This window comes from Sphaerodactylus townsendi, linkage group LG01 (assembly GCF_021028975.2).
Source record: "Sphaerodactylus townsendi isolate TG3544 linkage group LG01, MPM_Stown_v2.3, whole genome shotgun sequence".
NCBI lineage: Eukaryota > Metazoa > Chordata > Lepidosauria > Squamata > Sphaerodactylidae > Sphaerodactylus > Sphaerodactylus townsendi.
The window spans coordinates 85,458,155-85,472,424 of record NC_059425.1 but is presented as its reverse complement, the minus strand read 5'-3'; the positions used below and the strand labels follow the sequence as shown (position 1 = coordinate 85,472,424).

The 14,270-nt window shown below is 41.1% G+C and overlaps 3 protein-coding genes across 3 annotated transcripts in view; 2 read left to right on the top strand and 1 right to left on the bottom strand.

Moving 5' to 3' along the window:
• Positions 1-3,821, top strand: part of SLC35F3 (solute carrier family 35 member F3) — a 53,500-nt gene extending 49,679 nt beyond the window's left edge. Inside the window, 1 exon segment of the mRNA XM_048486038.1 lies at positions 2,008-3,821. Within this exon segment, the coding sequence (XP_048341995.1) occupies positions 2,008-2,252 (245 nt within the window). The 3' untranslated portion in view covers positions 2,253-3,821.
• Positions 3,822-7,322: 3,501 nt separating this feature from the next.
• On the top strand, positions 7,323-12,303 carry LOC125427043 (cytochrome c oxidase assembly factor 6 homolog). The gene is made up of 3 exons (XM_048486026.1): positions 7,323-7,731; positions 10,556-10,711; positions 12,018-12,303. Exons 2-3 carry the CDS (start codon positions 10,568-10,570, stop codon positions 12,111-12,113), a joined length of 240 nt encoding a protein of 79 aa, XP_048341983.1. The 5' UTR covers positions 7,323-7,731; positions 10,556-10,567; the 3' UTR covers positions 12,114-12,303.
• A 359-nt stretch (positions 12,304-12,662) lies between these two features.
• LOC125427036 (probable methyltransferase TARBP1) overlaps positions 12,663-14,270 on the bottom strand; it is a 35,901-nt gene continuing 34,293 nt past the window's right edge. The window contains exon 22 of the mRNA XM_048486015.1: positions 12,663-13,012. Coding sequence (XP_048341972.1) covers positions 12,853-13,012 — 160 coding nt within the window. The 3' untranslated portion in view covers positions 12,663-12,852. The remainder of the gene's footprint in view (positions 13,013-14,270) is intronic.

The window sequence follows — 14,270 nt, the reverse complement described above, 5'->3', positions numbered from 1 at the left end:
GACCCTTTAGGCTATTTATTTCCTTTTTTAAAAAAGTGATTGGCTCACAATAGAGGGGCAAAAATACAGATAATCCAAGATTTACCTCCTAGCATAATTTTTAAAAGGAAAGAACTTAAAAATCTGAAGCACATGCTGCAAGAAGTGCTAATATGGTATTGTTGGAAAGTTCCCTTTGCTTTAGAAATATTTTTGACAAAAGTTAGAAAAATAATAGTTAGAAAAGTTAGAAAAAGCAAGCTGAACCACTTTTACAAGAATTGTTAGCAGACGATAAAGTTCAAAGCTCAGAACCAGAAGATACAGGTATCACATCCTGAGAAGAGAAGAAGGCGGCACAATAAAGAAAAGAAAAAAAGGGGGAAAATTAATGAACTAGGTGTAGATAGGGAAAATGGAGCCCGGGGCAAAATCTGAGTTTTGCAGGGTGGGCCCATATGGGCAGCCACCCTCCCCCACCATGACCAAAGGCCACCCTCCCCCACTACAACCAAAGAACAATTTTTTGCACCAGGTCATCTCAAAACCACCATCACATTACAGAACATATCTCAACTCACAAATCTGCAGGGGCGTATCTGCCATGGGAACATAGGGAGTCAAATGTCCCTGGATGCCCCCCATTTGGTCATGTGGGGGGGCACAAAAAGTCAGATTTTTAGTGTTTTTTCTGTTTTTGGCCTGCAGGGGGTGACGTTTTTGATTAGCAGTACCAAAATTTCAGGGATTTTTTGGGAGACTCTCCTGATGATACCACCCAGCTTTGGTTAGGTTTTGGGGGGTCCAAAGTTATGGACTCCCAAAGGGGATGCCCCTATCCCCCGTTGTTTCCAATGGGAGCTAATGGGAGATGGGGGCTACATCTTAGGGTCCATAACTTTGGACCCCCTGAACCAAACTTCACCAAACCTGGGTGGTATCATCAGGAGAGTCTCCTAAAGATACTCTGAAATTTTTGGTGCTGCTAGCTTAACAATTGCACCCCCGACAGCAGGCACCCCCCAAATTTCCCCAGATTCTCTTTTTAAATCTACTCCCTTCGGCATGAATTTAAAGTGAGAATCTGTGGTCCCCAGTTTAAACATTGAAAGTGATGCTGTTTCAAGGTGGGGGAGAATCCACCCCAAAACAGCATCACTTTCAATGTTGTTTAAATGGGGGACCCCAGATTCTTTTTTAAAGGTGGAATTAAAAGGAGAATCTGGGTTCCCTAGTTTAAACACCATTGAAAGTGATGCTGCTTGGGGGTGAATTCCAGCACCCCACCCCCTTCTTGGTGAAACCCGAGGAAGGGGGGTTCAGAGAGAGGACAGACAACAGTGGAGTGCAATTCAGAATCTACCACTCAAAGCTGCCATTTTCTCCTGGTGAACTGATCTCTGTACCTGGAAATCATTTGTAATTCCAGGAGATCTCCAGCCACCACCTCGAGGTTGGAACAATATGACTTGCACTCCTTAGCTAACTATTATGTATCTGAAATTAATTCCAATATCTATAGTGAAAAACCACATTATGCACTTACTTTGAGAGATACAGTATTATAAAATTATATGCCAAAAGCTATACCAAAAACAAAATAGCCACAGGCAACTAAAATAGCAAGGGAGAAGACTGGAAGGTTTAAAGATAGATCTTTTTCAAGTGGAATCTAGTATGCAACACTTACATCACATACATGTATATGCATAAATGTTTTGACTATGTGGCTTATGCATAATATAAAAAACTACTAATTAAAACTTTGCAGGTTCAATTGTTCAAATTTCATGGCTGGATGCATTCTAGCATTTATGAGATTGTTTTGTAAACTCTTCAGATTCTGAATCTCCAAAGTTCATGCTGCCTGTGTGCTGTTTGTATAATGCAGTTTTATCGTGCTAAACCTTTACGTATAAAGGGATTGTTTTCATCTTCAATGCATTAAAGATCTCATGTAGAGCATGTGTGACATGGTTTTCAGGTACTTTTTGCTCTTTAATAACATTTATTCCATGTTTCATCCAGTTGTTGATCACTACAGGAGTGACATTGTCTTCAACAGCGTTCGTGTAATTGCCATCGTCATCATTGGCCTGGGCTTCCTTTTATTGCTGCTGCCAGAGGAGTGGGATGAGTGGTTAATAAAGCTCCTCACTCGTCTCAAAGTACGAAAGAAGGAAGAGGTTCCAGAAGGAAATGGAGACATTGTGTCTGGATTACAAAACAAAAGCAGGAGAACACGCCCATCCATGTCATCTTTCACCCATTAACGCTGTTATTTTTATGGAAACTCTTAACATTGTATGCTCTAATTCACAGGTCCTTTCTTGTAAAGAAGCACATAGGTTCAATACAGTGTACATAGATGTACAGTTTTGATATACTAGAGTCTGAGGCATCAAGTTTCGGCATGTCCAAACTGATTGCACTGTTTCACATCAGACCTTTCACTTGGGAGAACTTTAAAAAGGCAAAAACAAAACACTTTTTAAATGAATGTAATGTATAGATAGATTTTCTTTGCAGATATTATTTTAATGATAAATCATCATGAAAAGCAGGGCAAATGTTTTGAACATGAAGTACTGAATGACACATCGCACACTGTGATTTAGAGATATATAGAGAAAGATGCATATATGCTATGCTATGTCATAAACTTATTTTTTAACCAGAGCTGTACTCTAAACATTTTCAAGTAAACCAAAAGAAAACTTTTCATGGGGATAGAAAAAGGGGTGGGTGGGAGGGAGATTGCTTTGTGAAGATAAGTGCACTTTGTGCCAGAGCAAAAGGAAGGATAAAATGTTATATTTTGCACTAAAGTAAGAGGGGGAAAGCAGTCAAGAGTACCAGGGCGCCATCAACCAGGAATTCCTCCTGCAAAGGTCCCATTGAAATGAATGCCAGCCGCTACAACAGCATGAATGTTGTCTTCCTACTTGCTTCCCATTCACTTCAGTGGAATTTGTGCAGGAAAAATTCTCAGTGGATTGTGCCCAAAATCTTCTTTAACTGTGCATGACTGCAATCCATGCATAATCTCATGCAAGGAAAAATACCGTGCCTTCTATAGAATTTTAGTCCTTTGTCTGTGTAGAAATAAGTCACACTGCAATTTACTTGAGTTAATCTTACCACATGAAGAGGTGGCTCTGCAGACATCGTGCTCTTGAAACTCCCAAAGAAATCAACGCGTGCCTACTTGAAGCCACTGATTAATGGGAGTGCTGAACACCTAGGGGCTACAAGGTCTTCTACTCTGGTTGGATTCACATCTCACTTGCACGGGTCTGTCATGATATGGAGACTATTTTGTTCTATATTTGCGTGAGTGAGAGGAGAATCCAGCCCTGTGCATAAGAACCTTGCTTAAATCTAACACTGGAACCAACAGCCACTTATGATGTGAACACTGCTAAGAATATAGATGATTGAGAGGTGAACTGCCGCTTGCTTTTATTCCATTGCTGTGTTTTCAATGAGGACATACAAGTTATTTACATCAAATCTAACACTTTTTGCAAACCTGTAAGCACCAAGCTGTTTACTTCTACAATTTAGGTTTGCCATTGAATTTCTATCTGTGATAGATCATGTGACATGTACAAAGAAACGGACAAAGGTTATAGTTTACTATTTTTGAAGTTTACATAGCTGCATACAAAATTTGAAATGTTATTTTGAAATGTTGCCATAACCTGGTGGTACCTTGCTGCCTCTGTGGCATTGTTGTGTCAAAAGGGGTGTGGCATTCACTTCTCAACTTTTTATTGAATCAGTTTCAGATTCAATTCTCTGCTTGACAAAAGTAATGAATAAAATGATTGTTAAATCAATCAGCTGTGTTTTATTTGTCTGCCTCCCTTACTGTAAACCAGAGTAATGTGTTTTTTTTCTTCATAAACATTTTATTTATACTAAAATGACAAAAAAGGACCTTGTTCATTACCCTGATAGATACTTTACCTGTGCATCAGTTTAGTGCTACAAATGCTTCATTTTGGATCCCAAGATTGGGAAATCTTGCATAGTTGGTCTTCATTATGACCATAACAAAATGCTGAAGGGAGTTTGGGGCTGTTACAGATGAATAAAATTGATCACAGACGTCTTTGGAACCAGGAAGTTTGCCTAAATACCCTCCATCCTTTTCAGTATAGTAACTCAGGTGCCAATACCTGAAATGCCTATAAAGAGTATAAGTACTTGGAGTAAAGTTTCTTTTTTAGCACTTGTAGGAACAGCAAAATATAGGACACAAAAGAATGCACCTCTGGAGAAGTATAATATGTAAATAAGGAAATGTGGGGGGCGGGGGGACTAGGAGCCCTTGTCCTCTCAGCAGGTAGTTCTACAAGGTTAGGTAGTGGTGGTCATTGAACCAAAAGGAGGAGGGAAAGCCCCTACAGGTATTGGGAAAGCCAGCTTTGCCAGGCAGAGGATAGCCACTGGTGCCCAGATACCATGGAGGGCAGAACAGAACAAGGACTGCTGATCAGAGTGTGGCTGTTCTAAAACAGTGACAGCATGGTGCACATTATGTCAACATTTTTAAAAAATTTCCTTCCACAAAGCAGTGGCAAGCAACAAGGTCTGCCATTCAGAGGCCTGGCAACCCTAGGCCTAGCCCCATTGTACAGACTGTACCCCCAAGCTGGGTCTAGTCATTGCTGGGCAGTGGGCTGAGAACCTCAGTGGCCATTGGCAGGCTGGCTCAAATTGCACTGTGGCTACTATCACCAGGCTGAGCCCAGTGGCATGTTATCTGTAGCTGCCACTAGGCTGGCCCAGTTGTGCTGTGGCTGCTGCTACCATGCCAAGCTGAGTGTCTGATGGTTACCACTGGGCCTGCCCCTGGCCAGTCCTACACTATCAGGGGGCATGACAGGTGCTGTGGACGGGACCCTTTCAAGGACCAGTTAGGATTGCCAACTATGGAGTGGGAAATTCCTGGAATTGGGAGGGGGTGAAGCTTGGGGAGGAGGAACTTTTAAGGATAATTTGGGCTTGATTTGAACTAGAACCCATTGATTTGTCTTTTTAGTGGTCCAAGGTATCTGTAAAACTCTCCTACAACACCAGTTTATTGTTCCCATCTTTTCTTTATTTTGTCTTGTTCAGTTAATATTTTTCCATGCTAGTCTTTCAGCATGCCTAACTGTGCTTTATATTGCCTTTTAATTTTTTGGATCTTGTGGAACAGATCTCTTGTTCCTCCTTTCTCCTACTGTTTGTTTACACTGGTTATCACAACAGTTCTCTTTGTCTCTATGTGCCAGTTACTGGAACCCTGCATTTAGGCTTCTGATTCTATTTCTGTCACCTTTGACCAGAGGCGTATTTAGGCAAACTGTAGCTCGGGGACAAAGCCTGAGTTTGGCGCCCCCCCTCCCCCCCCAGCACCAAAATTTCAGGATATCTTTAGGAGACTCTCCTGATGATACCACCCAGGTTTGGTGAAATTTGGTTCAGGGGGTCCAAAGTTATGGACCCTCAAAGGTGTAGCCCCCATCTTCTATTAGCTCCCATTGGAAACAATGGGGGATAGGGGCACCACTTTTGGGAGTCCATAATTTTGGACCACCTGAACCAAATCTCACCTAACTTGATTGGTATCATCAGGAAGGTCTCCTGAAAAATCCCTGAAACTTTGGTGCTGCTAGCCTAAAAACTGTGCCCCCTGCAGGCTGAAAACAGAAAAAGCACTAAAAATACAAAAAACACACAAATGAACCTGAAGTTGAAGGCATCTGAATAGAAGTATGAGTAACAAGTATGAGTATGAAGTATTACTCATACTTCTATTCAGATGCCCTCAACTATTGACCTGGTTGCCTTCTTTGTTACTCACAGACAATGTTTCTTCACCCACCCTAGACACTCCAACAGATATATATACTCCACTTGCTTTCCCAACATCAGATCCTCTGAAGATGCCAGCCACAGATGCAGGCGAAACGTCAGGAGAGAATGCTGCTAGAACACAGCCATACAGCCCGGAAACCACACAGCACCCAAGTGATTCCGGCCGTGAAAGCCTTCGACAATACATAAAACATAACAAAGCTGTTGTTAGAGATGTAAGGAAAAGTGAGTGTTTTTCACACTCAAGACTTCCTTGGGTAGCTTACATAGACATCCTGTCACGCTCTGCATTCCTGCAAAGTTATAATAATGACAATGTGCTTTGATCAGCAAGTGAAGGATGAGAAACATACATTTGTTTTGCTAGAACAGAGCCCTTCAGGGGTGGGCGGTATATCAAATTTAAATTATATAAATAAATAAATAGAACTCCCCCTAGACTCCAAAATAAACAGATCAGCATTTGACCTCAGGATGTTATTTGGCCTAACTTGGCCCTCATTTCCATGTAAAATCTCTGCCCAGGGGAGGCACCTGGGTGTGTCTTTTGGATCATATGAAGGGGGCTTCACATATGCTAGTATGTAAAAGGGAGGGTCTATTTGATCTCACCAATGATGCTGTGATGATGCTGACTTTATGACTCTGGAAACCTTTTGTGTTCTTTGCTTCTGCCTCAATGAAAATTGGTGCAGCAAGCCATGGTAAATAATTGTTTATTTCACGCTACCTCTTGCCTCTTAAGTCCTTCATTGAGCAAGGGTTTTGGAGAACATAATTCATGAAAATTCCTAGACACATCAAGTCGCCAGCCTCCAAGTGGGAACTGGAAACCTCTGCAATTGCAAATGGTGTCTATATTAGAGAGATCAGTTCCCCTGGAGCAAATGGCTGCTCTGGAGGGTGGTCTCTATCGCATTATACTCCGCTGAGGTCCTTCTTGATCCCAGGCTCCACCACCACATCTCTAAGAACTTTCCAGCCCAGAACTCTACAAGGTCACATTAATGTGGGGGAGGGAGGTCAGTGTAGAACAGCAAGAACCACAGTTTAAGTTATTTAATTAATATTGCTTGGCAATTTTGTATTTATGAAATTTAGGCAAAGTTTCTGGGGCAGAAAAGTTTGAAAGGTGGGAATACATATACTCCTCACAAGTAGGACAATGCAACCCAAGACTCCCACGTGTTTTTCCTTATATCTAGACCGAAGGGCTGAGACTTTTTCTCCCTTTAAACTTTAAAATTCACGAAATGGATCCCTGCAGAATGAAGCCCGGCCATCCGCCATGGTTACACCACTGAACCCAGGTCGCTTTCTCCACACACAAGAACGCTGAGAGCGCTGAACCAGGTGGTTGCTTAGCAACGGAGCAACGCGGAATGAGAGAAGTGCGCACGCGCGCTCAGCTGTATGTCTACGGGCATAATCAAACTTCCGGTTTTCCTCGCCTAGATTCTACTTCCGGGAGTTCTTCAGTTCTGACGGAAAAGATCAATGAGTTACTGAGGCTGGTAGTCTTCCGGTCCTTTCCTAGCTCTCCGCGACATTCCCAGAGCGCCAGCCGTGTCCTTACGTGGGGAGGGAAGGAGAAAGCTCCTTTCTTCTCCGGTCCGACTGGCGCTGTTGCTGTTTTCTAATCTGTTGTGCCCACTTCAGGTGTCAAGTCTCGGTTAGGAAGATCGACCTTTGGCACAGCAGGTTTCATTCTGCGGATATTTCGGCTTCTCTGAGCGGTGTCTTCAAGTGCATCAAAGTACAGACTTACCGCAACTCAGTCCTGCCCCCTCCTCAGTCCGATTCGAAACAGAAATTGCATTAGAATTGCTGCTGCTGAGGCATTCCCCCTTGACGCTCTTCCTTTGAATTTACGGTTCAAGGGTAGGTCAAATATTTTTAAAAGGTTTGCCAGCTAATCATACTGTAAATAATTTAGCAGATTCCTTTTACAAAACTAAATTAGAGCAAACTTCTGTAAACTCATTTCGCAGTCCTCCTGAATGTTTAATGTGTATGGTAGACCTTGTATTTAATATTTAATTTAGCACACAGTTTGTGCAGGGCCTTTTGGTAATATTCACTGCAGTATAGTGGCCTTCAGACTTTGTAATACTTGAAAGACTAGATCTCGGTTGAATGATGTAGAAGTTTAGTGATGGGGGAGGCTTGTGAAGTGCTGTGCTGTGTCCCTTAAGCAGTTGCTGTAACCATAATTGTTTGGTATGCCAAGATAGTTAATATTTCAATTAAAGTTTAACTGTTTCCAAATTGGCTAATTGTACTTACTATGTAGAATTACTATGTTACTAAAATCTGAACCCAGAACTGTAGCGTAATAAGACAGAAATAGAATTGTAACTATACAGATGAGACATCCCCAGTAAAAGCTCCAAATCAAGAGCTGCTCTTGAATGTGAGAATATTATCTTCAACTGGTTTACGCAAAACTGTTCTGTGAAGTTCATTGAATGGATTTTTAAAACAGATATCAGCAAGAAGCAATACTGTCCAAAATTAACCGGAAGAATGTCACAGAAGGGGGGGGGGTGTTATAGTGGCAATGCTGTTGAGAAAACTCAGCAATGAAGGAATAAGAGGGGAAGTCCTCCTATGGATTAAAAACTGGTTGAGAAACAGGAAACAAAGAGTGGGTGTAAATGGGAAGTTCTCACAATGGAGAGATGTAGGGAGTGGTGTTCCCCCAAGGATCCGTTTTGGGACCAGTGCTCTTTAACCTATTCATAAATGACCTGGAAGTAGGGGTGGGTAGCGTGGTGGCCAAGTTTGCAGATGATACCAAATTTTGTAGGGTGGTGAGAACCACAAAGGATTGCGAAGAGCTCCAAGCAGACCTTGATAAATGAGGTGAGTGGGCTCAGAAATGGCAAATGCAGTTCAATGTAGCAAAATGTAAAGTGATGCACATAGGGGCAAAAAATCCAAACTTCACATACACGCTACAGGGGTCAGTGCTATCAGTCACAGACCAGGAAAGGGATTTAGGCATCTTAGTTGATAGTTCCATGGGAATGTCAACTCAATGCATGGCAGCTGTGAAAAAGGCAAACTCCATGCTGGGGATCATTAGAAAAGGAATTGATAATAAAACTGCAAAGATTGTCATGCCCTTATATAAAGCAGTGGTGCGACCGCACTTGGGAGTACTGTGTCCAGTTCTGGTCGCCACATCTCAAAAAGGATATTGAGGAGATAGAAAAAGTGCAGAGAAGGGCAACAAGGATGATTGAGGGACTGGAGCACCTTCCCTATGAGGAGAGGCTGCAGCGTTTGGGACTCTTTAGTTTGGAGAGGAGGCGGCTGAGGGGGGATATGACTGAAGTCTACAAAATTATGCATGGGGTAGAAAATGTTGACAGAGAGAAATTGTTCTCTCTTTCTCACAATACTAGAACCAGGGGGCATTCATTGAAAATGCTGGGGGGAAGAATTAGGACTAATAAAAGGAAACACTTCTTCACGCAACGTGTGATTGGTGTTTGGAATATGCTGCCACAGGAGGTGGTGATGGCCACTAACCTGGATAGCTTTAAAAGGGGCTTGGACAGATTTATGGAGGAGAAGTCGATTTATGGCTACCAATCTTGATCCTCTTTGATCTGAGATTGCAAATGCCTTAACAGACCAGGTGACTGGGAGCAACAGCCGCAGAAGGCCACTGCGTTCACATCCTACATGTGAGCTCCCAAAGGCACCTGGTGGGCCACTGCGAGTAGCAGAGAGCTGGACTAGATGGACTTTGGTCTGATCCAGCTGGCTTGTTCTTATGTTCTTATGCTCTTCACAGTTCATTGGGAGTAAAAATATTGCATTTATTTCCAATCATTATTTTCAGAAGAATCCAAAACAAAAGATGTGGAAATTAGTCAAAACAAACCCACTTGCAGTATCCTTCTGAAGAGTAGTTAGAATTAGATACTGATAGAAGCACATGTTGTAATTGGCAAGTCAGGTTAATGAAATGAGTCTTGTTCTTTCCCTCTTTATCTGTGTTACGGCTTCTGATGGTAGAGAAGTCTGGTGATAGTTGGGATAAGTAGACTTATGGAAAAGACTGGACTGAATTCTTTGGGACTGATTTCTCAGCAAATACGTGGTGGGATCTGGGTGTCATCACTTAGGTCCAATTGGCCATGCTGGCAGGGGCTGATGGGAATTGTAGTCCATAACATCTGGAGTGCCAAAGGTTCGCCACCACTGACTTAGGTTATCTAAAAATAAGTCCTGCTCACCTCATTGACACAACTCTTATTAAACCTGCTTAAGTTTTTAGTGTAAATAGTTCAAGCTGTGTGGATATGTTGGCTTAAATGACATCACTAAATATCATCCTAGTCTTGAGATCTTGTGGTAAGTGAATATCATACTCTTATTCTTGAGATCTTGTAGTGTGAATATCATCATCTTATTCTTGAAATCTTGTAGTAAGTATGCATTAGGATTGCAACCTAAGAATGAATTTCATTTGCATCAGTAAGACTTACTTCCTAGTAAGTAAACATGGATAGGATTGAGTTACATGACTAGCCTTTTAAGTGCATTTACCAGGAAGACAGTCTTGTTGAATTTAGTTGGACTTATTTTTCCAAGTGGCATATTTAGGAGGGATGGTAACTATTGAATCACCATGTAGTTATGGAGTTTCTTAAGTAGCTCAAAATGGTAGACTTGTTTTTTAATCTTTCAGGATTATTAACTAATGTCAGCACCATCAATGAAGGAAAGGCAAGCATGCTGGGAAGCACGGGATACGTTCTGGAAGTGCTTAGATGAAAATATGGAAGATACATCCAAATGTGATAAGTCTAGGTTCACTTTTGAAAGTTTATGTCCACAGCAGTGGGTAAGTGACACTAGCAATATAAACTTGTACAAACTGAACAGGATACAAGGGCACCAACTGCTTGTCACACTAGGTCTACCCAAGGCAGTAACCAAAGTTACATAGCACTGTAGTTACTTCACTCTGTATTGGAATTCCAGAATGCAATTGTATCCTTTTATTTACTGAACCTTTTTTCCTGACCAATGTGATGAATCTATATTGAGCTGTTCTACTTACCAGATACTAAAGAAATACGGAATGAAAGAGTTCTTTCAGTTATTCTTTTTCAAAAGTCCTTCTAGTCATGTGTTCATGGATAACCAAAGGATACTTTACATATAAAGGGTATGTAGTAGGCATCATCAGTATTATATAGATTTCCTATTTTTCCTTTTTTTAAACACTAGGGAAAGTGATAGATGTTCTATACAGGTGCCTGGGGCTGGATGACTCAAGGCAGGTACAGTCAGTCAGTTCTCTGTCTTGGGGAGGCAGTTTTTACTGTATGCAATTGCATTCCCCTTGAAAGATCAAGCTTGCAGTCTGGATGCTTGTATCTCCTCTGTGGCATGTCACACTTCTGGTTAGGTTTGGTTGATTAACTATATAGCTCCTACATATAGCTGGATATTATGCTGACGCTGCACTACAGCAGTCATGTGTATCTGGGTTTTCTTGTGTAGACTAAACAATCTAGAAACTGGGTTCAATTTCAAGTGATTGTGAATGACTGAAATAGCACACCAGTAGTACAATATCCAGTGTGTGTTGGGCCTGTCTTTAAAGAGAGTTTAGCTAAGTCAAACACAATAAGATTACTACTGTAGCACAAATTAAACCACATGCCTCACCTGTGCTAAAGCATTTTCATTGAACTGAACCAAAAGCAATTTGATTTCCAGAGTGGTAGTTAGCATCTTTAAGACTCTACATAGTCTGGCCCTTGGTCATTTTAAAGTACTGGCTGGTATGAACTTCCCTGCTTAGTGTGGTCATAATCTGAAGCCCTGCTTCATGTGCTGCCAGTATCTGGCAGGGATATTTCTGTGATGGTATCTCGACTATGCATCACCTTTTCCTACAGACACCTTGCTGGTGTTGACTAAGGTAAGTTTCTGGTACCAGCTAACAATGTGTTTTTATGCCTGTATACTGCACAATTAAAACACTGTAAACAGTCTTCACTGGAGAGAATAGATACATATGATTAAATAGTTACACTTAAATTTGAATTGCTGTAACAGTGGTCAGTCGCTCTGAGTATAACACTATAATTTTACTGTACCAATCTGCTATCTAACAAAATGATTTTTGTTCAAAACAGGTAAAATACTTCAATAGAAGAAGAGAGTATTTAAGATACAAAGCTAAACTAGAAGCAGGACAATTTCAGCCTTCAGAGACTGCTGAGAAGTCATAGCTACTCAGTCCCTTTTCTGGGTTCTTCATCCATAAAATGTTTGCAGAAGAAAAGCACCTATGTGCCACCAGGCTTTTTTGAATCAAAAAGACAACCAATCATGTGATGGCTAGAATGTTTGTGTGTTGTCTGCTCTGGTGAGGAGAGAGCTGTTCTGTAAATAAAACTTCTAAAGATATAGTTGTTTCTAGATCTGGTGTCAGTCTTTCTCATTCATTCTTTGGAGTGTAGGGTAGGAAGAAGGGTGACCACCTGTCCTTCCAACTTGTGAAGTCCTCTACCCCCATTATATTTTGAAGGATGATGCACCCACTTATAAGCTATCCTTTGTTTCAGATATTGTTGCAAAACGATTCCACACTACATTCCTCTTTCCCAATATGATACCTCTGATCTAGAAACGCAGCACCTTGCACTTGCCATTCTGAATCCATTAGAGTAGCTCTGTCTCCAGTTTTAATGTTCTAGAAATGGGAGGGGGGAGACTAAGCAAAGACAGAAGAAAACATCTGCTAATATCCCTCTGGCATCTGCACTAAGACATTCTCATGTATTCCAAAACCATTTATTATCAGCAAATAATCTTAATACAGTGACTGTTTAAGGATTTAAGGCATTTAATATTTTTAAAAAGACATGCAAAAATATAAATTCTTCTGTAGCCTGGCATCTGTCATTGCTCCTTAGATTTTATAGCACCATCAAAGCAGCAGTTCTGGTATACCTTGTATATTTATCTTCATACTTTTTGCCTGATGATCTGTTGCCTTGTATACTCCCAAATCAGCAGAGATCCACTTACGTGGACATTAAGTGACCGAATAACTCCTTGTTGAGGGATTTCTACACAAACATCCAGCTGCTGAATCAGATACGTGGGAATTCCCTCATGCTCATTTCTGATGATAAAGCACAAACATTCAGATTTAGCGAATACAAAGCCAAAGTGTTAGAACTCAGCTTTTGTTTGAGAACTTTCCTTTTGAAGCGAGTATTGCACAGGAGTAAATTCCTAGACCTGTTCAGCTTTGGAAAATGAATGCTTAGAACTCAACTAATATGACTGCATAGAGAGCTTTTTACAGAAGTATTTTATGCTTTCAGCACTAGGTGATCTGATTTCTTAACAGTATAACTATTTTAACACAATTATGTTAAATGTCTATGTGTTTCTGCTAAATTGATTTTATGGTGGAAACTAAAATTCCCCAGTGCTTTGTGAGCTAAATGGAAGAAAGAAGGCCATTTTGTATAGTGGCAGATCACCCAGGGGAAGTGATTATTAACAGATAAATGTTAAGGATCAGATCTCAGAGGTTTTTCAAACAACCCTGCTTGGTCACAAGTTTATCAACTGGCATCTTACATTAGAGAAACTGTAAACTGATGTGTTATTAGAAAAGACTGAGACTGACATCAGCATGTTTATTTTAAAATGGGCTTGCAATGTCCCTGACGCTGCAGGAGGCCTTCACTTGGTCCTCCTTTTATGGGTTTGGAACTGCACAAACCATTCAAAACCAAGGACGGAATTACTGTGTCAGTTACATTTTAGGTACCATTTTCAAACATCTGCTTGATAAACATGGATCACTCAGAATAAGATCTTAGGCCCTGAGCAGGTAGGATTTAGGAAGGGTAAATCAACATTGGCCAATGATCCTTGAACAGCTAATATTTAAATATAGCAGAAAGGCAAAAATAAAACTGTATGCTACCTTCCTGAATCTAAAGGATCTCAAGATCCTTGCTATGAAAAAAACCAGAATGGGCATCAACAGCAGGCTTCTAATTCTTATTAAATCTTTATATAGGGGCACTGACTGCCAAATCAAATGTACCCAATTTGGATTGGTCACCTCAAAAATATCCGTCGAACAGGGCTGTGTTCTGGCCCCCATACTTTTCAATCTTTTTCTGAATGACCTCATGCCCACACTAAAAGAGCGAAACATAACATTGGTCTTACCTGTGAAGGAGACTTATCCATTGAGCAATGGATGACATCTGGGTTATTGTCAGCTACCATTCAGGAAGGCAGAGGTTAAATAAAAACTTCCCAGGCTCCTCTCTGTGCTGCGGCTCCACCCCGTCTCCTGTGCTCCAGTTCTGGCTTCTCCACAAAGCAGTATTCTGCCTCTCAAAAGATTCTCTGCA

Excerpts from the sequence above, each read along its gene's own strand:
- LOC125427043 (XM_048486026.1), top strand. The coding sequence starts at position 10,568 with ATGTCAGCACCATCAATGAAGGAAAGGCAAGCATGCTGGGAAGCACGG. Across the intron at positions 10,712-12,017 it reads GTTTATGTCCACAGCAGTGG|GTAAAATACTTCAATAGAAG; the intron begins GTAAGTGACACT and ends TGTTCAAAACAG.